At 58.1% G+C, this 23,231-nt stretch overlaps 1 protein-coding gene and 1 long non-coding RNA gene across 2 annotated transcripts in view; both read left to right on the top strand.

The window, feature by feature from the left end:
- Positions 1–6,527: 6,527 nt before the first annotated feature.
- On the top strand, positions 6,528–12,858 carry LOC121110544. The gene is made up of 3 exons (XR_006939239.1): positions 6,528–6,850; positions 8,592–9,886; positions 11,767–12,858. It is a non-coding gene; the product is annotated as an uncharacterized LOC121110544 (long non-coding RNA).
- A 954-nt stretch (positions 12,859–13,812) lies between these two features.
- EFNB1 (ephrin B1) overlaps positions 13,813–23,231 on the top strand; it is a 48,046-nt gene continuing 38,627 nt past the window's right edge. The window contains exon 1 of the mRNA NM_205035.3: positions 13,813–14,124. Within this exon, the coding sequence (NP_990366.2) occupies positions 14,009–14,124 (116 nt within the window). The 5' untranslated portion in view covers positions 13,813–14,008. The remainder of the gene's footprint in view (positions 14,125–23,231) is intronic.

Raw genomic sequence — 23,231 nt, 5'->3', positions numbered from 1 at the left:
TTATCTTGCCTTTGTCACAACTTTGCTTTTCCTTTCTCTCCTCGCATCTGGCCACATGTGCCCCGTGACAGCCCTGCTGCCGGCTGCACCCCGTGCCTGCAGCCCATGTGTGCCCCGCTAATTGGCGCTGATGGATGAGGGAAGGAGCGGAAGCACGGCTTGCATCCCGGGGTACGGCTCGGCGCAGCAGTGACGGATCGGCCTCCTCACGCCGTGCTCTGGGCAGCTCAGGAAGGGCCTCTGGGGACCCGAGGGGGGGCCCTGGGAGCTGCCAGCCCCCACCGCCTGAATCTGATCTGCAGAATCCAATTCACTCAGGTTGGCTGAGAGGTGCTCCTGCTGCTGCCCACAGCTCCACCCTATGGAGGCTCGGGATGCGTGGGGTGGTTGGCACCCCAAAAGCTGGGAATGTGACGGGACTCCTCCAGAGCAAGGAATACAATCCTAGAAGTGTGGGTGGATGAGTCCTAGAAATCAGGGAGAAAAACGTTAACATCACCTGGAGAATATCTACAATGACCCTCAGCTGAGGAATGTTTGGAAAGCAGTGGGTGAGTTTGGGAAAAGCCCCAGGCTGAGGATTTCCTGGGTGGAGAAACTTCTGAGAAGCACGTGGAGAATGCCATGGAAAGATTCTAGACGGAGGAATTTCTCGAGGGCACTTCTTGGCTTCTTGGAGTGCAGCAGGATGCCCCTTGGAAGGCTGCAGATAAGGAAATACCTGAAAAGTGCTTGGAAGCCTGGAAAATTCCTGGGAAGTTTCTAGATGGGTGAAGATCGGTGAAGCTCTGGGGCGTTCCTTGACATGTTCCTGACTGAGGAAGACCTGTGAATCCCTTGAGCATTCCTGGGAATGTTCTAGACATGAGGAAGACCTACGAGAATCATCGAATCATGGAATCATTGAGGTTGAGACCTCTACAACCATCAGCCACCAACCCATCCCCGCCATGCTCACTAAAGGCCTCAGACTGAGGATTTCCTTGGAAGATCTGGAAAATTCCTGAACAAAAGTGGAGTTTTGCAAGAAAGGATCTCATGAAGGATATGGGAGGACAGCCCAGTGCCCAGATTCATGGTCAGCCCCAGAATAAACCCCGAGACAGCGCTGCCATCCATGTCCCTAGAAAGCTCCAGCCATTTCCCATAGAGTCACTTTGTGAGAAAAGCATTTCTACCCATTGACTTCAAAGCTGTCATCTGAAGATTGCGTTGTCACTTTTTCCATCTGTACTTTTGCAAACCTCTATAATTTGCAGTTATTTGCCTCTTCATCCCCTTTCCCGGGCAGAGAGTTCCCAATCCACTTTAACTCCGTACAGACGCTATCCCAAATCTTTGATCAGTGTTTGCAGTGATTTTCTGTGCCTTCTCCTCTGCTTGTTTCATGGGTCAGTTGGAGCGAGCTGCGGAAGCTCCTCAGCTCCAGATGAAGGAATCATGACGTTTTCTCTTTTGTTCTGTCTCTGGCCCTCAGAGTCCTTCACATCTCACTTGCCTTCTTTGACTCCCACTAATCGCTGGAAGGATGCCTTCAAAGCTCTCCGCAGTGTCTCCAAGATCCCTTTAGAGAACAGTAATTGCCGACACGGAGCCCAGTGCTCTGCACAGGCAGCAAGTGCAATGCTTTTCATGTCCATTACTTTGCAGTTATGGGCCGGTGACGCTGACCTGACATTTCATTGCCCTGTTATGCACCACCAGGGCATCGTCTGCAACCCTTCAGTGTGGGCATTGGGTCAGACTGCCTGAGCGCAGTGCCATGTATGGGATCAGTGGCTCAGTGTGCTGCCCTGCTAGCTTCAGAAAGGTGCCTGGAGCTGGGCAAGAGCTCAAGATAGAAGGATTTCAGTTGGAAGGGACCCTTAAATGTCACCTGGTCCTGCTCCCTGCAATGAGCAGGGCCACCCACAGCTCCATCAGGTGCTCAGAGCCCCCTCCAGCCTGACCATGAATGTCTCCAGCAATGAGGCACCCACCACCACTGTGGGCACTCTGTTCCAGTGCCTCACTGCCCTTAGTGTGAAAAGCTTTCTCCTTATAACCAACCTGAATCTCCTCTCTTTTAGTCAGAGTCCATTTCCCCCTGCCCTATCACACAGACCCTGCTAAAGATGCTCCCCTGATGCCTGCGTTGCCCTTTGCCTTTGGCCAACACCCTGCCGAGGTGAGGCAGCACATGGGCCTCTTGGGTTTTGATTTTCCCCTCTTTTGGAACAAAGAGTGAGACAGGAACCGGCCTAACATAAACAGCGGGACGTGGGAGAGGGATGGACAGTGGTGCAGGCAGAGCACAGTGGGGTCGGTCCCATTGTGGACAGGCAGTGAGTGTGGGATAGTGCGTGGGGCTCCCCTGGCATCCATAGGATGTTAGTTTTCAGACTTCATCAATAAGATTCTTCTCCTGTGGCTCCCAAAGATGTTTATGAAAGAGATACAGGAAGGGAGGAAGATCAAACCTGCTCTAGCGAGGCCTTTCTGGCTTTATCTGTGCTTTATGAGGTGACCGGACCTCGGTGGCTCCGTTTTAACTTGTTTTGAAGCCTGGCCGTGCTTTATGACTCTCGTTCTGAAATGTTTTGACAGAAGTGAGCCTCACCCGTCTGGGCTCAGCAGCAGGAGAGCATCTCGGGGCTGGGGGAAGGCTGGGAACCGGCCTGGGAGGGGGGAATTGCAGCGGGGCTGGAGCGGAGCGGAGCTGGCCCAGGTGTGGTGCTGCAGGTGGGGCTGCTCAGCACAGAGCAAAAAAAATGCCTTTTTTTTTTTTTTTTTTTTTTTTTTTTTAATTACTTTCTCAGGAAAGATAAAAAGGCATCATGGGAGCTGCTGGCTGCTTGTGGAGAACAGGCAGTGTTGTGTGGGGTGAGATGGAATTGGAGGAGATGGGATGGGGGAGCCAAATATCCTGAGGGACGGGAGGGAAAACGAAGTTCCTCACACCTCCCTATCAGCAATGGTGACAGTGTGAGGATGAAGATGACTTTGCTGCAGTGTGGATGGAGGCATCCACGTTCAATGCTGGGATGACACAGCTGGGAGTGGGGCTGCAGCCCAGATGTGTGCTGTCTGAAGGAGCGCATGAGAGGAGGGCAGGACCTGCCCCAGGTGCTGGCACTGCCATGGGGCTGCTCCTGCCTTCCTTGCACTTCCTGCTCACTGGAAAGCCCCATGTGCTTATCCGGCTCAAGTACCTGCTCCCTGCTAATGAAGGATGTGCTGACCTTTAAAGCCCAGTATCTCCATTTTGTTTAAGCACGCTTACGGGCTCAAACCACCCTGCTTTGTTATTAGCTCTGCAGAGCGGCGTGTGCAGCGGGTGATTAGAACATGAGTGCCAAATTGCATCCAGCTAATTTATGCAGATCCCATCCCCCCCCCCCCCCCCCCCCCCATCCTCACCACTGCTGCCTCCATCCCATGCCACCCCATCCCTCGGATGGCATCCTCCTTTCGCAGGGATGTCACACTGTGGCTATGGGCTTTGCTGTCACCATTTGGCACCGTCGATACCTGCCGGGCTCAGTGAGCAGCGCGGTGCTCAGTGCAGTGTGAGGAGGACTGCAGGCTGCACGCTCACATCTCAGTGGGTGTTTTCTTCATTAAGATGCTGTGGGAAGAGGTTACCTCTCCTGCCTCGGGTTTTATTATGACTGGGATGGAAGCAAAAGCCCTTTGTTAGAGAGAATGCAAAGCAGGTTGGGCCGCGATCTCTACCCACCGGGATGGCTGTGCCTGCATCCACGTCCTGCAGCAGTGCAGGAGAACATCTGCCTGCAGCTGCACTGTGCTGAGAGGGCTGGAGCACACGGCTGCATGGCTGAGGAGGTGCTGAGCCTTCCCTGGGCAGGGGAGGATGGACAAGGAGACCTCCGGGTGCTGCACCCCCGCTGCAGGTTTGGCCCTTTTGGGTTGCTCCCCAGGATGTGAGGTGTTCCTGTGTGCTGCCCAGGCCCTGGTTGGTGCCTGTCCCTTACATCTCTGACTCAGCCCCGCGTGCATCACTCCGATCCGTTATCACACACAGCACTGCTTCCCCGCTGGTGGCTGCGAGGAGATTATTGCTGGTAATTATCTTCTGCCTCACAGAGACGGCTGCTTTTGATCTGCTGCTTCATTTGCAAATATATATATAAACATATAGGCTTTTCCTTCTTATATTTTGTTTTAAACATCATTTATCGGGGAAGCAGCACCGTCTGGTTAAGGGGTGTGTGGGCCACCACAAGCCCCAGTCTTGCTGATGGGTCTGCAAATCACAGGGGTGTTCAGAGCGATCCTCGGGGACTGCAGGCGTGGGTGGACAGCAGGAGCAGCAGTGGAGATGGCCACAGGGCAGAGGTGTCCCTGCTGGAGCTGAGGAGGTGAGCACAGCCCTAAGGATGGAGCCCTGGCACGGGGTGCCCCTGCCCTGCCGCCCGCATGCGGGGGCTTATCTCAGCTGGACATGCTTTAGAGAACAGCTGAAATTGATGCTGCTCACTGAACTCCTTAATTGCTTTTAGTTGTAGAGTTATTAAGGAACAAGATTTAAATAATGTCAGGGGAGAAAAAAACCCAACGCGTGATATAAATGAGCTGAATGCGCTGGCAGAGAGGTCTCCTTCGCGCCGTCACTCTGTGACAGCAGAGCTGCAGTGAGGAGTGGTGGCTGCGCTGCTCCCCCAGCGCTGCATTCCGGGGCTGTGGGTCTTCTTCTTCTCCCCCAAATCCTCTCGGTGTTCAGGCAGGCGGTGGACCAAGAATAGTCAAGCAGGAGCTGCCTGTACTTGTGGGCCTGGGCCTCTGCTGCCTTTGCTTCCCCCAGGTAGCCCCAAAAATGAGTTTCCTGGCAGAAATGAGATGAGAAAAAGCACGAGATTTTCCTTGAATATTCCTCATTATTCACCCAAGAGCCGTTGGACTTGTAGGTACGCGTTGGTGCTTGTGCTGGAGATCTGATATGAAGAGCATCGCTTGCCCAATTATGGAGTGGAAATGATAGCAGGGGATGTGCAGCCAATTGGAGCGGGCGCTGCTGGTTCACACTGCGCAGTGCTGCTGCACAGCCCTCCGGCCGGGGAGCTGCTTCCAGGCAGAGCCACCCCCGGCCCTTCTGGAGGTTTCTGCGTGTGCGTGTGGGTGTCTAAACCCAAGAGAGATCACCATGATGTGGGGGAAATCCAAGAGCAAAAGGCAGGCGAATCCTTCGGGAACCTTCCCTGGATCCCAGCTCAGTGCGCTCCGAGGGTCAGAGAAGGGCTGCATTATGGGCGCACGCTGATGGATGGAGGCAGATCGTAAGATCCATACCAACCAAACGTGCTGAAAAGGGCATTAGGAAAAGCACTCATTATCTGCTCCTCCAGAGTGCTAAGTGGGGTCACGGCGTGGTTTTTGGAGCGATGCTGCTCTGAGCCTGGCGTGAGCCGATTGCTCTTTGCGCAGCAGGGCTGTCTGGGTGCCAGGCGCTCTCTGCGAGATGACAGATCTGCAGTGGGTCTTCGCATTCCCGCAGAAAATGGGCTCTCTGGCATAGCAGTCTCGGTCAAAGTTGGGAATGTGATTCTTTCAGTGGGAATGGCTCAGAAAGGGGGGAAATGGGAAAGAAATGGGAGAAAAAGAGGTGAGCCGACGTCAGCACTTGGGAGGTCATGGAGGTGGCAGCTGAGCAGGGCAGAGTGCAGTCGTTAAGGAGACAATGGGGCATGGAGGGATGGAAGGCATCATCCTCAGAGTCCCCTTCCCCTGTGCCGAGCCACCCCTCGTTTCCCAGCAGCAAGCAGCTGATTGCAGGAACGCTGCCGTACGCCTTTGAAGCTGAGGAAAAACAACAACAGCAATGGAGAGGAGAGAAAAAAAAACAACTCAGGAGCTCTGCTGCTTCATGAGGTTATCCTCATGCCTACATCCTATAGGAACCCTCCTGGCCTGGCAGGGGGCAGCGCAGTGGATGCAGGGAGGGCACTGCTGGGTGGGGGCACTGCTGGGTGGGGGCCTCCATGGGTGCGTCGGTGGGAAGCGCTCCGGGAGCGGGCAGGGGCTGCTCCCTGGGACCCGGCTCGTAACGGCTGGCTGGGGGCGAGACGGGCAGATCGCCTGATAAAGATGTAAAGAGAAAAGGAGGGTAAATACAGTCACCTCCAGAACTTCCCACCAGGGTGTTAGCACTGAGGTTGTAAATACACTGAAATCAAAGACTCATAAAACATGCAAATTGCTCCGTGTGCGTTTGTCTGTCTCCTTCCCATGTCTTTGCCCCTCTCCCCCTTCCTCTGGATTTCTATCTTTCTATCTCTCTTCTTTCCATGATCTCGTTCCCCTCCCGAGGAGCCTGTCGGGGCGAGGGAGGGAGTCTTTAAAGGCATTTTTGTGGTTCTGGGCAGCAAGTCAAAAAAATATGTGCTTTTTTTTCCCTGCCACCCTGCCCCCCTCTCCATTCCAGACTCAGGGACACGTCACCCCAAACCTACACAGCCATCAAAATAAACATTAATTAAGATATTTTCCATGATATTCGGTGTCACAAATTACCAGCCCCACAAAAGAAATGCTGCTGTGCAACTCCTCATGATGTCAGTTTATCCCTTTTGGCGATTGCTGAGATAAAACATCTTTTCTCTGGTTTCCACTTTCCGCCTCTCACCCCGAACTGCTGCGCACCGTGAGCCAGCACTTCCCAGCAGCCATGGAAAGCAACGGCACTGACGGGCTGAAAAGGAGAAACCTGCAACACACACACACCCTGCACCAGGATGCAGAGCGTGGGTCCAAGCACTCTGCTCGTGTGTGTGTGCAGCACTGCGTTTTGCCTAGATGGGAGGATTTGATACCTGTGTGAGAAGCTGGAGCTCCCTCCTGACCTGTGGAGTAGGTGAGGATGGGCCGTGGGGTGCAGAGGAACCGGGGTGTGGAGTGTAGGGATGAAGAGATGCAGGATGTAGGTTGCGGGGTGCAGGGTTACAGGGATGTAGAGAGTGGGGATGCAAGTTACAGGGATATGGGGCTACAGGGATGCAGAGTGCAGGTTACAAGGATGTAGGGAGAGGGGATGTGGGCTTCAGGGATGCAGAGTGCGGGTAACAGAATTACAGGGATGCAGGTTTGCAGGGTTGCACATTGTCAGAGTACAGGGTGCAGGTTGCAGGGCTGCAGGTTTGCAGGATTGAAGGGTGCAGGTAGCAGGGATGCAGGGTGATAAGGATGCAGGTTGCAAGGTACAGGATTGCAGGATTGCAGGGAGAGGGTTGTAGGGATGCAGGGCTAAAGGGATGCACGGTGCAGGGTTGCATGGTGCAGGTGGCAGGGTGCAGCATGCCTTAGCTCACTGCCCGGGGCGCAGGGCCTGGGTTGCTGGGGCAGGGCACAGCGTGGGCCGCCCGGCGCAGGACGGCTGCCAGCAGCCGGAGCAGCTCAGGGTGGGGAACAGGAAAGGGAGCCCCACTGCTGCGCCCCGCGGGGAGAGCAGCGGCTCTGCAGGAGGGCTCTGAGTACACATAGACTCTCTGGAGCCTCCCATGTAAATCCTGGCAGGGCCCAGCCAGCTCTGAGCTCATTCACGTGAGATCACCGAGTTGGTTGGGGCACGCGCGGGTGGGCGCGCACTGCGGGACCCTGCCCTGCCCCATCCCAGGCTGGAACGGAGAGAAAAATTCAGCCCTCCTGTCATGGCGGTGTATCTTTGTGGCACATCACTGTGCTGACATCTCCCTGTGGGTCAGCAGAACCCACCGTGGTGCCAACACACGGTCCGGGAGCAGCAGCTGAGTGGGGTCCGTGTGCCCATAAGAACATCAGATGCTGCACAACCCGGGCGCAGCGCGAGTTCCTCTGCCTGCAGTGTGCACCTGGCTGCAAAGCACAGCCACGAGGCCCCTGGCGTTTTCCCCACAGTCAGGATACAGCCCAAGGTTGCCTTCTGTTCTCCTGCCACCCTCAATCGTCTTTCCTTTGGTGTTAAAACCTTGCGGGATATTTGCATGCCATTGTGACTTCCCTTCGCCATTCCCCGTCCAAAGAAAACAGATCCATGTGTTTTAAAATCTCAGCTTACATACCATTCCTCCGGCTTCTGCTCCTTTTTGGGGCTTTTCCTTCTTTTGGTGGACCGGTGACCTGAAAATGCACTCTGGGTTTTCCCTCTGAGAGGTGGCTGAGCGGAGCTCACACAGTGGCCGCACACTGAGCCCCTCTCTGTGCATCCCATGGCCACGGAGCTCTGCTGCCAGCTCCCTGGGACCAACCCCTGCCTCCCCGTCCCCAAGCAAACCCCTCAGGGTTCATCATCATCCGGGCCTCAGCACCTTTCCCCCACTGCCCCTGGCTCTGTGTGTTAGGGAGCTGCCAGACAGACACAAGGAAGGGCCAGAGCCCACGAGCTCTGTTCCTCTGCCAGCTTTCCCCTCATCCAGAGCACAGCTGAAATTACTTTACTCCCAGTGTGTGGAAATGGGGTGTGCTCCTCCCACCCTTCGCAGGGTGCTGCCAATGTCCCACCAGCAGCTGCTGTCCTGCACCCAAACTCCTCTCAGAAGAGAGATGAAAGCTCTGAGCTCAGTGTCTCTCACCCGCTTCAGAGGTGTCATTAATTTAAACTAATTTTCTTTCCTCCCCAGGGGTCCTGGTGAAAGAGAGCTGCTCCACTGAAATGCTTAAGCATTAAACCTGTGCTTGAGTTCCATTAAAGTCCTCGATGGGAGCAGGGAATGGCTGGAGCTGGAGCACTGCTGAGTGCTTTCCTGCATTGGGTTCCCCAACTTCTCTGCACCTGAGGCTCTATGTGGAGCTCCAGCTCTGAGGCCATCCTTCCCTCAGCCCCCGGCCCAACCGTCTTTTCTCGCTTCTTGTGTTTTCTTTTTCTCACAGGGATTTTTCCCTTCCCTTCCCTTCCCTTCCCTTCCCTTCCCTTCCCTTCCCTTCCCTTCCCTTCCCTTCCCTTCCCTTCCCTTCCCTTCCCTTCCCATACCTCAAATCCACAAGCGGCCACTTCTGCAGTGATAAAATCACACTCCTTGCCCTTGTGGTGTTTTATTTTTTCATTTTTTTTCCCAGGCAATGCTAGCTTACAACACCTTAATTATCGCATCTCTCAAAACTGGTTAAGGATTTTAATACTTCCTTCCCTGGACCATTATGCAGATTTCCCAGCCCCATAAAATGTGCCTTCTGGAACCCAATCACTCTGTGCCGCTGATTTCCACGCTTGCTCCTTATCCCAGCAGCCCGGTGCCCCCTTGGACAAGCTTGGGGATTGCCTTTTCCCATGGCTGGAGAACGTGGGGGTGCACAGAGGGCCAGGCTGGCTCCCTGCAGCCCCACACCTGCTGGCTGCACAGGTGGGACGCGGCAGTGAGAAGGTTGCCGGCAGCCACAGCACATTTTCGGTGGGAATACGGGCTTTTAATTTCAATCACATCGCCCAGCTTGCGACCACATTGCGTCATTTTAATCAGCCGGCACATCTGCAGAAGGTGCAGGTTTCCAGCAGTCTGAGCGCCGGAATGACGGCATAAATCACGGCCAGGGAAAATCCTTGACATCGCCTTCATTTCTGAATCCGATCCTGTGGCCCTGCAGGGTAATGTAGGCTTTCTGGCACCCGCTCGGCCTGCCTGTTTGCTATTTCAGAGCTACACGGCTCGTCGCAGAGCTCCGTGCATCCGGAATGCCGCTATTCCAAAAATCCATCTGTTTTCTTACGGAGGGCTCCTGGCTCAGCCGCGAGTTCTGATTCCCCACTCCCCGCCGTGCAGCCCCACTGCTTTCCCCTCTGCTCAGCCCGGGGCTGCACGAGTTCAGCTGTGTGAGCTCTCACGTGTTTCAGCACAGAGATCAGGGAACGTCTCCCCGGTCCCGCCGTGCCCACACCTGTGGGACAAGCAGAGTTTATTCCCTCCTGGCTTTTATTTAGGTGAGTTTTAAATAACTCCAGCCCGCTTCCCTGGGGGAGCCATCCTGCAGATCTCAGCACTAAGCACTCTCTCCCGCTGCTCAGCCTGAATTCTCTTTTGCTCCGTTTCGTCCCATTGCTCTCTCGCTATAAACTGTCTCAGGTAATTTCGATATGAAGCGGCTGTGGAATACATCTGGCGATGCAGACCTTCATCACTCAGTAAGGGTGTGATTGTAGGTGCTGAGGAATGGGCAGTGGGCACTGGAAGGGGCAGAGAGCAGCTGCAGGGCTGGGCTGGGGACTCCCGGCTGCAACAGGAGCACCCTGCAGTGCTGAGGGCCCCGCGGCTCGCGACAGCAGTGACACTGGATGCACCGGGCAGCTGTCCCTGGGAGGACATCAAAAGCAGCAAGAGCCACCCTTGGCTGCTGCACCGGGGGTGTGGGCCAAGCCCCCGTCGTGCCTTTGTACCCCCCACGCCCCACTCTGCTTGCCACGTGTGTGTCTGTGCCACAGAGGAGTGCCTCACAGCTGGGCTGGGTCTGGGATGCACGTGTGTTTGTGTCTGCCCCCGTGCCCCTGTGCACATCTCTGCCCCTGGCATGGGATCTTAGAGGTGCCGCTTCCCCCGGTGCCTGGCTGAGTGCTGTGTGCAGGCAGCAGGGCTGGGGCCGACACCCTGGGCCCATGGAAAGGGGGAGAACTTTGGCCATCAGGGGATCAGGTGTGTTTGTGTGAAGCACAGTCCCACTGTGCACACTGCACACACATTGTGCTCTCTATGCAAACAGCCCACACACACTCTCCTCGCACGCAGTGTTTGTGCACACACTCTCTGTGCACGCACTACCGATGCACACATGCCCTCTGCCCACTCTGTCCCTTTTGCCCTTCCTGGACGTGCCCCTGAAGATGGGTGAGGCACACAGGGAGAGCCTTGTGAGGAAAACTTGGCTCAGTTCCTTGCCCTCCTGACCCACACTTTGCCTCAGGGTGCTCTGTATCCGGGGGGAGATGTGGATGGGGTGAGGCTCTGCCGGTGGCTGCAGTGGGGATGTCCCCACTAACCCAGTGAGTGCGCTGGGGAAGGAGAAAGGCAGAAAGTAGGGAGAGCGTTGAATTCCCATTGCTTCTGGAGGTGACAAGCAGGGATGGGCCAGGCGACAGCTTGCTGGCAGTGTCTCCCCATCTCTCTGCTACTTGTCTAAGTGAGAGGAGGGCTCACAGAGCCTGGGCTTTTGGGGCAGGATGGGGTGTCCTTTCCCCACTGCACCTCCCCGACCAGCGCTCAGCCCGGCAACTGCTTTGCAATCTTTCCTCTGCTGCCCCCAAATAGCAAACCCTTCCTCCTGCCCCTGCCTGCACACAGCCCTTGGGTTTCACCGGTGTCACTGCATGCCAGAGATCACCAGCTGAGGCCGGGAGCCATTCCTCGATCAGTTGATTGGTTTTTACTTCTTGGAAATTAATTCTGAGGTATCGGCCTCGTTTGGTGCCACCCATTTCCCTGACTGCCTCTGTTAGAACAGCAGGGTTTGTGTCCGCGGTGGTGGTGGCGGTGGGAAGGTGTGTCCCATCCTCACAGCTCAGTGTCCATCCCTCCATGCTGCCTTTCCCACGCCAGAAACGTTCGATTTTCTTTGTGCCCATCCGTCCTCTGAGAAATTCCAATGCGGGAAGAAACAATAAAAACACAGAGTGAGACTGGATATTGACACAGCCCGCAAGCACACAGCCATACTGGCGTGTCAGGTATGTACATACCATTTCAGCCCACGATAAAGAGGCACCGGGTGACCTTTGGATGCTCGTTGTTGACACTGCCTATCTTAAACTTGTAATGAGTCCCCACAACAGCCGGCTCGCGCTGCTCACACGGCTGTGTTTCTTTTCCTAAGGATGCACCGGCGCTGATCGGCACCAAAACTGCTCTCCGCTGTTCGGTTTGGGGTGCGAGAGACCTCAACAGTGCGACCCCAACGTGCCGCGTTGTCTGCAGACAGACCCCGGGCCTCATTTCCCTTGGAAAAAACCATCTGAAATGCTGACGGCAAAAGGCCTTTGTGCGCTCCAGTGCCGGCAGGGCTGGGCACGGAGGTGTGGAGGCGGCACAGCGCTGCGCAGTGCTGCACGTGTGGCTGACGGGCAGTGGGTGCCGGCGCACAGCGCGGGGCTCGGGCCGCACCCACAGCTGGTTTGCTCCGTTTCCTCTCCGCCCGTCGCGGTCCTTTTGGCACCGGGGAGGCGTGAAAGCACCATTCTCCCGCTTCAGAATTCCTCGGCTCCCCATCTCCCACCTGAGCCGTTGTGCTGCGAGCAGGCGTCGCCATGGCAACTAATCGTGATGTCATTTGCGGAGATTATTGGACAGGAACACCTCAGGGCTGCCACCGGCCGGGGGTGGAGGGGCTCCTCCTGGCCGCAGCTCCGAGCGCCGGACGGCACCGGGCCGTGCCCGACGTGTCCCCAGGAGCGCCGCGGGGCATTGGGGCTGTCCGACCGAGCCGGGGCTGCGGCCGCTCTGTGCCACGAGTGTGGTTCTGTGATGGGAAGCAGCGATGGGAGATGCAGGAGGGAAGTCACTGACGCTCTAATGCAGTTTTCAATTCCCCAGCCAGCTCGCTTAGAATAATTACCTTTGTTGCAATATAACTCATTACGGGAGGCTCGCAATCCTCCCACCTAAAATGAAAACGATTTTTTTTCCTCCTTCCTCGATTTTTTTTCTTTTTTCTTTTTTTGGTGTCTCTTTTGAATTAAGGTGTCGTTGGAGAAGCAATTGATAGACTCATTCATTTAGCTTAAATCAAACCGGCAATTGTCTCCAGGACTCCAACCGGCTGCGAGAGGCGCGGCGTAACCCAATTTAAGGAGCTGGAACGGCCTGGCCGAGGGAAAGCGTCTGCACAGCTTCAATTTAACAACGCATTTAATTCCCGATTTTAATTTCTTTTTAAACGCAGAAATCCAAAACGTCGATTCCAATTGGATGGCCGGGGTGTGCCGTGCGAGGCGCTGGAGGAGGGAAACGCGCCGCATGACAGAGCGAGGGCGCGGAGGGCATTTAAGGCTGTCGCAAAACGGGGGGATTTGGCATTTCCTTCGTGGAAAACGATCTGACTCCGGAGTATTTAAACAGGACGTCGTAGAACGCGAGCTGCCCCCGATGGAGTCATGCAGCCGACTCCAAGCGCTTGGCCGATCCCTCGAATGGGAATTCATTTCAGGTTTCCCACTGCTGAACGCAGTGACCTCACTCCTCGTGACGCAGCTAAAAAGCAGCAACCCCAAACCTTACAAAGTTTCGGAGGGGAAAAAAAAAAAAGAAAAGAGCAACCAGCCGGGGATGCTCCGGCTTGCAAATCTCCCCTCTCCGTCCCCACAAAAGGGGACAAATCCCTTTTAGCGTGGCCCATTTACCCGCACTTAAGGGGCAATAAGCCTCAGCCGGAGCCCTTTCACATTCCGAACGGAACGACGCCCCGACCCCCCTTCCCCCCCGGCCCCCCCCGGCCGCGCTCAGCGCCGTGCCCGTCCCGAGGGGCGTGGGAAGCGCGCGGCGAATCTCGGCGCGGCACTCGGCCAATCAGCGGCCGCCGCGGTACCGCCAGGGGGCGCCATTGGATCGCGGCTGGGACGGGGGGCGGGGCCGGGGGGCGGGACGGGGCCGGGCCGTCGGGGCGCCGCCGCCGGCTCTTAAAGGGCACGTACCGCCCCGACGGCCCGGTCCTGGCCCGGCCCCCGGCCCCGCCCGCTCGTGCGGTGGGGGGGGGGGAGCCGCGAGGCGGTTCTGGCCCTTTAAGAACAGACGGTGGGGGCGGAGAGAGGCGTGCCCGAGGCTCGAAGGCCCCGTCGGGGCGAGCGGCGATTGGCCGTTCCGCTTTGAGTCGTCCGAGCCGCTGCCTGCGAAGGGGAGTAGAGGGGGCGGCACGGCGGGCGGCGGCGCTGTGCGAGCCGGGACGGCGGAGGGGACGCGCCGGAGCCGCCGTCGAGGCGAGAGGAGGAGCGGGAGGAACAGAAGGAGGAGGGCGGCGGCGGGGCGCTGCCCGCGGGCTGCGCGGCGCCGATGCGGGGCTGAGGAGCGGAGAGCCCCGCGGCATGGGCGCCTGACGCCCGGTGCCGTCCCGCCGCCGAGGGACGATGGCGCGGCCCCGCGGCGGGCGGTGGCTGCTGGGGGTGCTGCTCGCCCTGTGCCGCCTGGCCGCGCCGCTCGCCAAGAGCCTGGAGCCCGTCTCTTGGAGCGCCGGCAACCCCAAGTACGTGCGGCAAAACGGGGGCGCGGGGGGTGCGGGGGGGCCCGCCTCGCCCTCCCTCGGTAGCAGGATAAAAATTATATATGTATAAACCCAGAGCGAGGAAAAAATATCTGTTTAAAATAACCTCCGTGGTCTCGGAAGCGGAGCGGTCGGTGGTGCCGCGAAGAGCGCCCGCGCCGTGCGGAGCTGCCGCCGGACGCCGGAGCCGCCCGGAGCTCGAGGCTGCGTTCTACGGACCGACAGAACCCCCCGTTGGAATATAGAGCCCTGCAGCGCTGCACCGGCGGCATTCTGCTCGCTTCCAGCGCGCTTCGCTGCCGCCCGGGCGGGTGGTGCCTCTTTTTCTTTGCTTTTTTTTTCTCTCTCTCTTTTTTTTTTTTTTTTTTTTTTTCTGGTCCGGAATGTTGGGAGCGCGTCGCGTCCCGCCTGGAGGCACCGGGAGCGCCCCGCAGCGCTCGGGCTGCCGGGGGGGAAGGAGGGGGGGAGGTGGGCTCCGCTCCGGGCTTGGATTCGGTGTGGCGAGCGCAGTACTGGGCTGGCTTTTAGGGTTTTTTTTTTGTCTTTTATTTTTTTTGTTCCTTTTATAAATAGACTGCTGAGGAGTGCGGGGAGGGGGAGCGGGCTGAGCCCCCCCGGAGTGGTGTGCAGGAATCTGGGGGGGTTTGGGGTTGGGGGGGTCACCGGGCTGCCCAGCACTGAACCGGGGGCCCGTGTGTGTGCGCCTGGGGGGGGGGGAGGGGGTGGCTCCGGCCTTCCAAAGCCTCGAAAACGGCGCTTTTTGCCCCAAAGCAGGTGTGCGGGAGCGGGGCTCGGGCGGTGCCGTGCCCCCTCCTGTGTTCCCCCCGGGCTGTGCCGGGTATGCGGGGGGGGGGGGGGCGTGGGTCTGTCCGCTGTGTAACGTGGCACCGCGGGGAAATCCAGTCCCAAACCCGCCCGGCTGCGCTCGTGGCTTCGGGACGCGAACAATGCGCGTGGCTTTCCCTTCGCTCCCGCAATGGAGAGGAGCGAAGCAGACTGAAAAGCTCTTCACGCGCTCGGCGCGGTCACTAATGAGCCGTCGATGTTTTGGGACTGATTGTATCGGGATGTTTTTGGTAGCCCTCTCGCTGGGCTTTATCTTGTAAATCGCGCACTGTTTGTTTATCTTACCTCTTCCCCGCTTTGGGGGAAGAAATAATCTGGTTTTTATCTCGGTTCTTCCCCCAACCCCCCCCCTTCCATATTTCTCAAAAGAAAAAAAACCCGTCGCGTTGTGGAGGTTTGGAGAGCTCCGACCCCACGTGGAGCCCTTCCCAGGCGGACATTCGCTTCAGCCCGAACGTTTGTGGTGCGTCTCGAAGGGGCTGCGGGGAGCGCCGTGCAGACCGAGCCTTGAATTCTAATTCAGCCCGCTGGAAAAGCTGGAAGGGGTCTCTGGTGGCTGTAGGAGCTCCACTGAGTTCATTCTCTGATTGGATTCTTTTTCTTTCCTCCCCCTCCTTTTGAAGATCCGTCTGTTAGCTCGGAGCAAAAAGGGGAACTTTTCCCCTTAGGAACTGATCTTTGGTGTTTCTCAGTCTGCTCTGTCAGCGTGGAGGGGTGGGAGGGTGAGGAAAAAGCAAATTGGTTCCAGAAACCGCCACCACCTGATTGGAAAAAGGGGCTCCGTTGGAGGTGGGGGTTTGCTGGGCAGGGCGGGGCGGTGCGGCGCGGCGGGGCCGGGGGGGTTCCGTGCTCTGTGCGGGGCTTTTGGCAGCGCCCGCAGCCGGGGCCGATCCCGGGCCGTGCCGTGGCCGAGCCGTGCGCCCGCGGGGCTGCGGTGGAGGTCGGTGCCGCGCAGCTGAGCGCCTGGAGGAGCTGTGCGGGTCCGGGGAGCTGTGGGGCGGCCACGGCGGAGCAGCGCTGAGTGCCGGGCGGTGCTGCCCCGGCGAAGGGCCGTTGTGCCGCGCGCTGCCGTCTGTGGGTCTGTGAACCTCGCGGTGCGCGTCCCCAGCCGTGTGCTGCGGGTGGGGATCCCCTCCTGCTGTTCTTGGGCTGCTGGGGGCCGGGGGGGTCCCCGCCCGGTGTGTGTGGGTTTGGGGGCACGGCTCGCTGCTGTCACACCCGTGCCGTGGGGTGACACTGCGGGAGGAGGTGCCGGAGAGGCAGAGCTGTGCCCGGAGCGGTGTGGGCTCTCTGTCTGCGTGGGCTCACGCTGTGTCGCTGCCCACCCCCATCACCCTCCAGCTTCTCCTTTGCTCCTTTTCTTTTTCCTCACTTTTTTTAAATGCCTTTGTGCTCCTCCTCAGCTGGTGTGGAATTGGGCAGAGCCCCTTTGCAGCCGCTCCTGCCAGCCCAAGGAATGGGCATGTTTCTGAGGAAGGGCAGAGAAGCCTCACACAGTGAAAAGCCCCAAACTGCCCCAGAGCTGTGTTCCTTGGGGCCGCCATCCCTGGGGTCACTGAACCACATAGGCACTGGGCTCCCAGCTCCGATCCCAGGGCTCCCTTGGCTCTGAATGCAGCACAATGAGCTCTCGTGTTTATTTCTAGAGTAAAGAAAGCAGAAACCTTAAAGAAATAACAGAATGAAGTGGAACTTTCCAGCAGGTAGGAGGAAAACGTGCTGTGCCTTGGATGCTTGGCCTTGGCAGCGTTGCTGTGGCTGATGGAAAGATTCTCCTGCCCTCTGTTACCCCCGGGCAGCCCACGGTGTGCACGGGCACAGCGCATGGGTGGTTCTCATCTGACACTGCTATCAGAGGGGCGCTGATAACACAGCTGATACCAGGACGATTTCCTCACCTTCCTACACGGGTTGGGACCAGCTTAGTCCTCGGCAGGGGGACGCTCCCGGTGTGAGCTCCGAGCTCCAGACTGGTTGCTGTAATTGCACCGTGAATAATTCCGTGTCCTTAAAGGAAGGAGAAACGCGGGCGTGCGGTGGCCGTGCAGGGTGAGGGGCTGCTGTTTGGCCACGCTGTGCCTGGGGCGGTTCGGGCTCCACGCGGTGCCTCTCGTGGATGTGAGCAGAGCCCCTTTAAGGGGTCCCGGTGAACCAGTCTGGTTTTAATTTTATCCCGTGGTGTCTGAAGGGCTCTCAGCGATCCGTTCCCCGCGTTTATGGGAGGGGGAGCTGCAGCGTGGCTCCAGTGATTGAATCGGCCCTTTCGCTGCTTAGCAGTCAGGGCTCGGGGTTTGCTGCTATTGTTAAACAGCCCGGAATGGCACGAGGAATTCTGGCAAAATCTGCCCCGCCATCCCTGGGCTGTAATTCAGGAGAAATATTGACCCTGGTGGGCTCCTGCGCCAAGCGCTAAAAGGAAGCGTTCCTAATAAAATATGGCTTGGAAAATTCATTTCGGCCTGGAATTCGGCTCTCCAGAAAGCATTTTAATAAGGAGGTGGGGGAAATGGGACACATCATCCGCACCGCTTTCAGGGATCGCAGCTTTTCTCTCTCTCCCTCCCATAAATTCTCCCCCGTGTGCTCCCGCTGTGGCCCTGCAGGGCCGGGAGCAACTTGCTAAGAACAAAACCGAGAGAAAGAAGTGGGGTGGGGAGGGAAGGACAGGCAGACGGACCAGACGCAGACCGACGTCTGATCCTTGGCGGTATTTTTATGCTGGCTTTGAGGACGTGATGGTGTCCCGTGGAGTTCTGCAGGCGTGGTGCTGGGGTCAGCATTGTGGCTTTGTTTCTGTGCTGCTTACTGAGGGTGCTCGGGGGATGCTGTGCCATCGGGGCTCTCATCCGCATAGCCACATCCCGAGCTCATGGCCGTGTCCGGGGGCTTTGCCTGACCTCCGCGGGCTGCTTTGGGTGAGGTGAGGGCCAGCAGTCCGAGCCCAGCTCTGAGCTTCCCCACAGAGCCTCTCCCCGTGGTTGGGTGTTGGGATGGCTGAGTGCTTCGGGAGCTGCGGGTCCGCTCCCTGCCTGCACAAAGCTGGGGGGACGCGGGGCTCTGTGCGTGCCTCCTGGGAATGACTTCATTAACTTCCATAAAGAAAACAACAGCCAGTGAGCGCCGAGCTGCGGCTCTTGCAGTAGCTGGGTAAATACCACTGGATTCTATAAAATGGATTTAACTGCTTCCTTTAAAAGAGGGGGAAAGAGGGGGAAAAAAAAAAAAGCTCTGTGATGGGGTGGCTGATTGGCTGTAAAAGTGCTGGAGATTTCTCCAGGGCGCAACAGCTGCTGAGTTCCTTGGAGCTGTGCTGGGACAGCGCTGTGCGGGGGGTGGTTTGTGAGGCTTCTGCTGGCGGTGGGCTCTCCTGTCTGAGAGCACCCACAGGTGTGTGTGCACAGCAGTGCGCTGTGCATCGTGGCGGGGCTCCTCCCAGGGCACGCAGATGGTGCCGGAGCTGCACAGCGCTCTGTGTGGCGCGCAGGGAGGTGTCCCCTGTGGTGCCGTTCCGTCCCCATGCAGGTCGCTGCCATGCACCGTGCCTGTCCCTGTCCCTGCTGCTCGGCAGCCAAGGAGCGCTGAGCCCGGTGGGAAAACATCTTGTAGCGATCAGTAGCACATGCTACTTGGAGTCTGGCAGCCGAAACAGGGTGGGGAGAAACAAAGCTGAAATCCATTCTGCGTCTAATTAATGATGGCTTGTATCGGGACTGCAGGAGGACTGCGGGCCCGGCGCTATCGCGGCGTCACATCTGGGCAGGAATGCGGTGCTGGCGTGGGGCTTTGTTGTGCTCTCGGCTGGGGAGAGCGGGGTCCGAGCTCAGCCTTCTGCTGAGTTTTCTTTTCCATTTCCCTTCCCGTTCACTGCTTTGCTGCAGGAGGGAGCGCTTCTTTCCAGTATCCCGGAAAGTGTTCTGTTCTGCCAAAGCTGGGCAGCACCCAAGCATCCCTTGGGGAGGCTCTTCCTGCCACGTGTGCGCGGCCTCCAGGTTGGCACCAGAGCCAGGACGGTGGTACCGGGCTCAGGGCAGTGCTGTGCGTGGTACCGGGGCTCGACAGTGCAATGCCAGCAATTGCAGGTGCCCGGTAACACCGCCCTGCTGGGGCTGGGTCCTACTGTGTGGGGTAAGTCTGGGCTAACGCTGCTGTGCTGCGCTGGGTCTGTGTGTGGTGCAGGTCAGGGGTGCTGCAGGCACCGTGGCCGCCCCTAAGGAGCACTCAGGGCTGGTTTTCCCTTGTTTGAGCCTGCAGCAGCTGCTGTGCAAGCTCTCCCCACCGGTGCCCCATGTGGAGTCTGGCGTTGCTCAGTGCTGCCGTGGCAGAGCTGCTCTGGCTGTGCCATTTGGGCACTTGTTTCCCCAGATTTAAGTGGGTCCTTCTTGTTTTGCTTGGATCTGTGATCCAGCCTCAGTGCTCTTGTTGCTGTTGTGACCTTTGGGTGCAACCAGCGGCACCAAGGAGGGGTTGGAGGTTGGATGCGCACCTCCCTGGGTGTGCTGGTGCTGGGGAAGGGGCAGGGTGCTGTGTGGTGTGCTGCCCAGGGCAATGCTGCCTGGGGGATGTTGTGCCAGCTCCGTGTGTCCCATCCCCGGCTCTCAGCATGCACCAGCATTGGGTGGGTGCTGCAAGAAGCCCACAGTGCTCTTTTGCTGCTTGTCGGCTATAAATACGCTTACCCCGCTCACATCAATCACGGAATGTTTGCGTGCATTCCCTCTCATTAAGGCTGAGCAATGGTTGCACGCTGCTCAGCTGAGGGCTCGGTGCTTTCCTCCTGCCGCTGCCATGCTGGTTTTGGATGGATGGACAGACGGAGCGGTGCATGTTGGAGCATGGGCCGGCACTCCTTTGTCTGTCCTTGTGTAGTAACACAGCCCAACGCGAGGGGGAGGCCTGAGGGGGTCCCCCCAGATCCAGGCCCCTTCCCCACCTGGCTCTGAGGGGCAGTCCAGAGGGTTATACGCTGGGAAGGGGCGGTGCGTGCGGACCCCTGCGCTGTGCGGGGCTGGACCAGGTGCCAGGGGGCCGTGTGCGGGGGGGGGGAGCTGCGGCGCACAGGCAGCATATGGAAAGGATCTGGGTGTAATATCCCGGGCTGCAGAACAGCTTTGCTGAAGAGGCCACTTCAGCAGGGGACGCGGCGTGGTTAGTCCTCCGGCTGACACATCCCAGGCCTTCCTCCGACTTGAAAGAGCTCGAGCTCGCCTTTGAATCGGAGGATTTATGGCCCTTTTAGGCCTCTCCAATAAAAGCAGCTCTCCCTCCTCAGACAGAGCCCACCGTCTCCCTCCTCCGGGCTCATTATCCTGGGGATTTGTGCTGCTCGCTCCCGCTCTGCTGTTCGCTCCCGCTGCGCTCCTCAGATGTGCAGCCGAGGGCGCGGGAGCACAAAAGCGGAGTGGGGGGAGTGCAGGTCCTGCCCCCCATCCTGGGATGCAGAGCATCCTCAGAGCCCGGGTTTGGGGCTGTGGGATGCGGGAGAGCATCGTCCCACTGCGCGTGGTCCTCGAGCATCCTCAGCCCCACAGATCATGTCTGTTTTATACAGGCACGTCAAGCCTCAAACTGTTTAAAGAGAGGCTTAGGAAAGAGTCCAGAGAAACGACATAATAATTATTGTATTACAAATTGTTTCCTTTAATGGGCCCTGTCGGATCGCTCAGTCTGCGAAACGCATTGCATGCCCTCCCCCGGCCCCCACCGCCCCGCGCTACGCAGCCTTTTTCCACTCGCGCTGCGTTGCTTACAAACGGAGCCCCTGTGGAAAATTCCTGCAGTTCTGGAGCGTGTGGGGCAGGGCTGGGGGCTGCTCTGCGGGGCGGCGGCGAGTGGAGGTGAGGGGTCCCCTTCCTGCAGGGCTGGCAGCAGCCCCTGCCCCTCCCTTGGGCGGCTTCGGGTCCCTGTCCTGCTCCATGCCCACGGTGCTGCTGGGGGCGCTCCCTGTTCCGTGGGGATGCTCCTGCTGGGGATGCAGGAGGGATCCAGCTTTGGTACTGCGGCGTGTAAGGAGAGGAGCATGGATTTTTTCCTTGCCCCCAAAGAATGGATGTGCTGGAATTAAGCAGCAGGTTACATTTCTTCAGCGTGGAGCAGCAAATATGTTTTAAATTTGGCAGCCGGCAGCGGAGAGCGGGTGGGAGAAATTTTCCAGGTATTGCGTTACACTTTCCCCTAAAAGGGCTCTGCTTTGGTGCTGGGGATCCAGGGGAGGGGGCAGCCCCCGGTGTGGGGTGGGGAAACGGTCCTTCGTGGGGACGGCACGACGTGGGGCTGTGTCCCTGGGGGCTGCGCTTTGGGCCCCCCCGGCTGCGTTGTGCCCCAGGGCAGGGGAGCGCAGCGGGGGCCGGGATGAATGCTGGGTTTCCTCCCTCTGGGCGCGATGGGAAATTTCCACCTGGCACCGCCCGGTTTCTCTGGCTTGCCTGGTGTTGTGATTTATCCTAATCTCCTGCTCTGATGTATTTAATAAACGCTTCATGCAAGAGTGAGCCAGGAATTCACTGTGAGCACGGAACTGGGGCTGGGCCAATTAGCCAATTATTTTTAGGATCTTTTTTTTTTTTCTTTAAGAGAAAAGTCTATGAAAAAAAAACCCGTCTCCAGGTGGCAGGGATGTGCATTGCCTTCTGCTGCACCCAGCGGGAGCCGGGGCTGCCTGCACTCCAGCCTGGTGGCTGTCCCCAGCATCCCCGTGTGTCGCGGTGGCGCTCGCTGTCCCCTCCACAGCTGGCACCGCTGCACCCCGTTGTTCCCAGATTCATACAGTATAGGATATCCCCAGTCAGTAGGGACCCCTAAGGATGATTGAGTCCACGTCCTTTGCAGCACGATGAGGAATGGAGGCGCGGAGCTCGGTGCCCCATTGCTGTACTGGCTGGGCAGAGCTGGGCCGCTCGGGTTAGGGTTTCAGGAAGCCGTGCAGAGGTGCGAAGAGCTGAAGGCGGCTGGAATTTCCCCTTCAGCTGTGTTTGTTTTTCAACCCATGTTATTCTTACTCGGTGTAAACTCGGCGGGGACGCGTCCCGGGTGCGCGCACCCCACTGACAGCGCGGGCGGACTGTGGTGGCTGTGTTGGGTCTCGGGGACTTTTCCCCCTTGGATGGAGCAGGGGAACTCCTTTGTGTTGGGTAGGACACCAGGTGGTGGTGTGGGCAGGAGGTGCCCCCCACAGACTGCTCGGGGACAGTGCCATGTGGTGGGGACGGCCCCGTGCTGCTCCCATAGGGGCTGTGGTGCTATGGGGCATGGCGGTGCCACGCGTGTCCCTTGCGGAGGAGCAGTTCTAGGTAGTGGGGGCTTTAATGAGGGATGGTGCTTTTGATCTCTGCCTTGACTTGGTGAGCGATGGAGCTGCTTCTCTAATTACCTCCTCACGCAGGGCTGCTGGGGCTGTTTGTGCTTCTACCATCTCTCTCAGGAAAAAAAAAATAAATAAAATTAATAAAAGCCCTCCTGCCAGGGCGTGTGCAGGGTGGGGAGCGCAGCGTGCTTTCCCATACAGCCCTGGAATCCTGGAGCACTGTTCATATAGCCCTGGGTGCTCCCACCCACGGCAGGCAGTTTCATGCTCCTTCCCCAGTTTCATAACATGCAGGAGAGGCACGAAAGTTTTCCAGAACCTCCTCCCTTTGTGGTGTGTGAGCAGGGCTGGGAGCTGGGTGTCCTTCTGAGCGCTGCTCCGGCTGTGCCGTGCTCCTCGCTCCGTTCCTGCAGCGCTGGGCTGGCGCTCAGGGTGCTGCTGTGCACCGGGTTTGTTCGGTGCCAGTCCAGGAGGAACATTTGGCCTCTTTTTCAGTTCTGCTTTCTGGGCACGGTTTGAGGTGGAGGTGCACGGACTCTGCTGCGGAGTCCAGCGCTGCGCACACAGCAGTTGGTGGTACATGGGATGTCAGGCTGGCACGGGGAACGTGGATGTACTGTGGCTTTGTAGCAGCGCAGAGGAACTCCTGTTTTCCCATCTGAGGGTGCGTCCTCCCAGTTCTCCCCGTGTCTCTGCACCCTGCGTTTGCAAAGCGGCCGTTCTGCAGGGAGCAGCAGGAGCATCTCCTTCCTGCTTTCTTACACATAAATTGCCCTTTGGGTAGAACACATGGCTTCCTCACACCAGGATGGAGAGGGGGTGCCAGGTAGCGAGGCGGCGGGCTGATGGCTTCCAGGAGCGCTCTCTGCGATGCTGTGGGTGTTCCCAGTGCTGGGCTCAGGGTATCGCTGTATCCACGGGCACTGCTGGGGCTGTGGGCCCT

The sequence above is a fragment of the Gallus gallus genome, chromosome 4, assembly GCF_016699485.2.
Source record: "Gallus gallus isolate bGalGal1 chromosome 4, bGalGal1.mat.broiler.GRCg7b, whole genome shotgun sequence".
Lineage (NCBI taxonomy): Eukaryota > Metazoa > Chordata > Aves > Galliformes > Phasianidae > Gallus > Gallus gallus.
The sequence above is the reverse complement of the archived record's forward strand: the minus strand, read 5'-3'. Positions and strand labels throughout refer to the sequence as shown.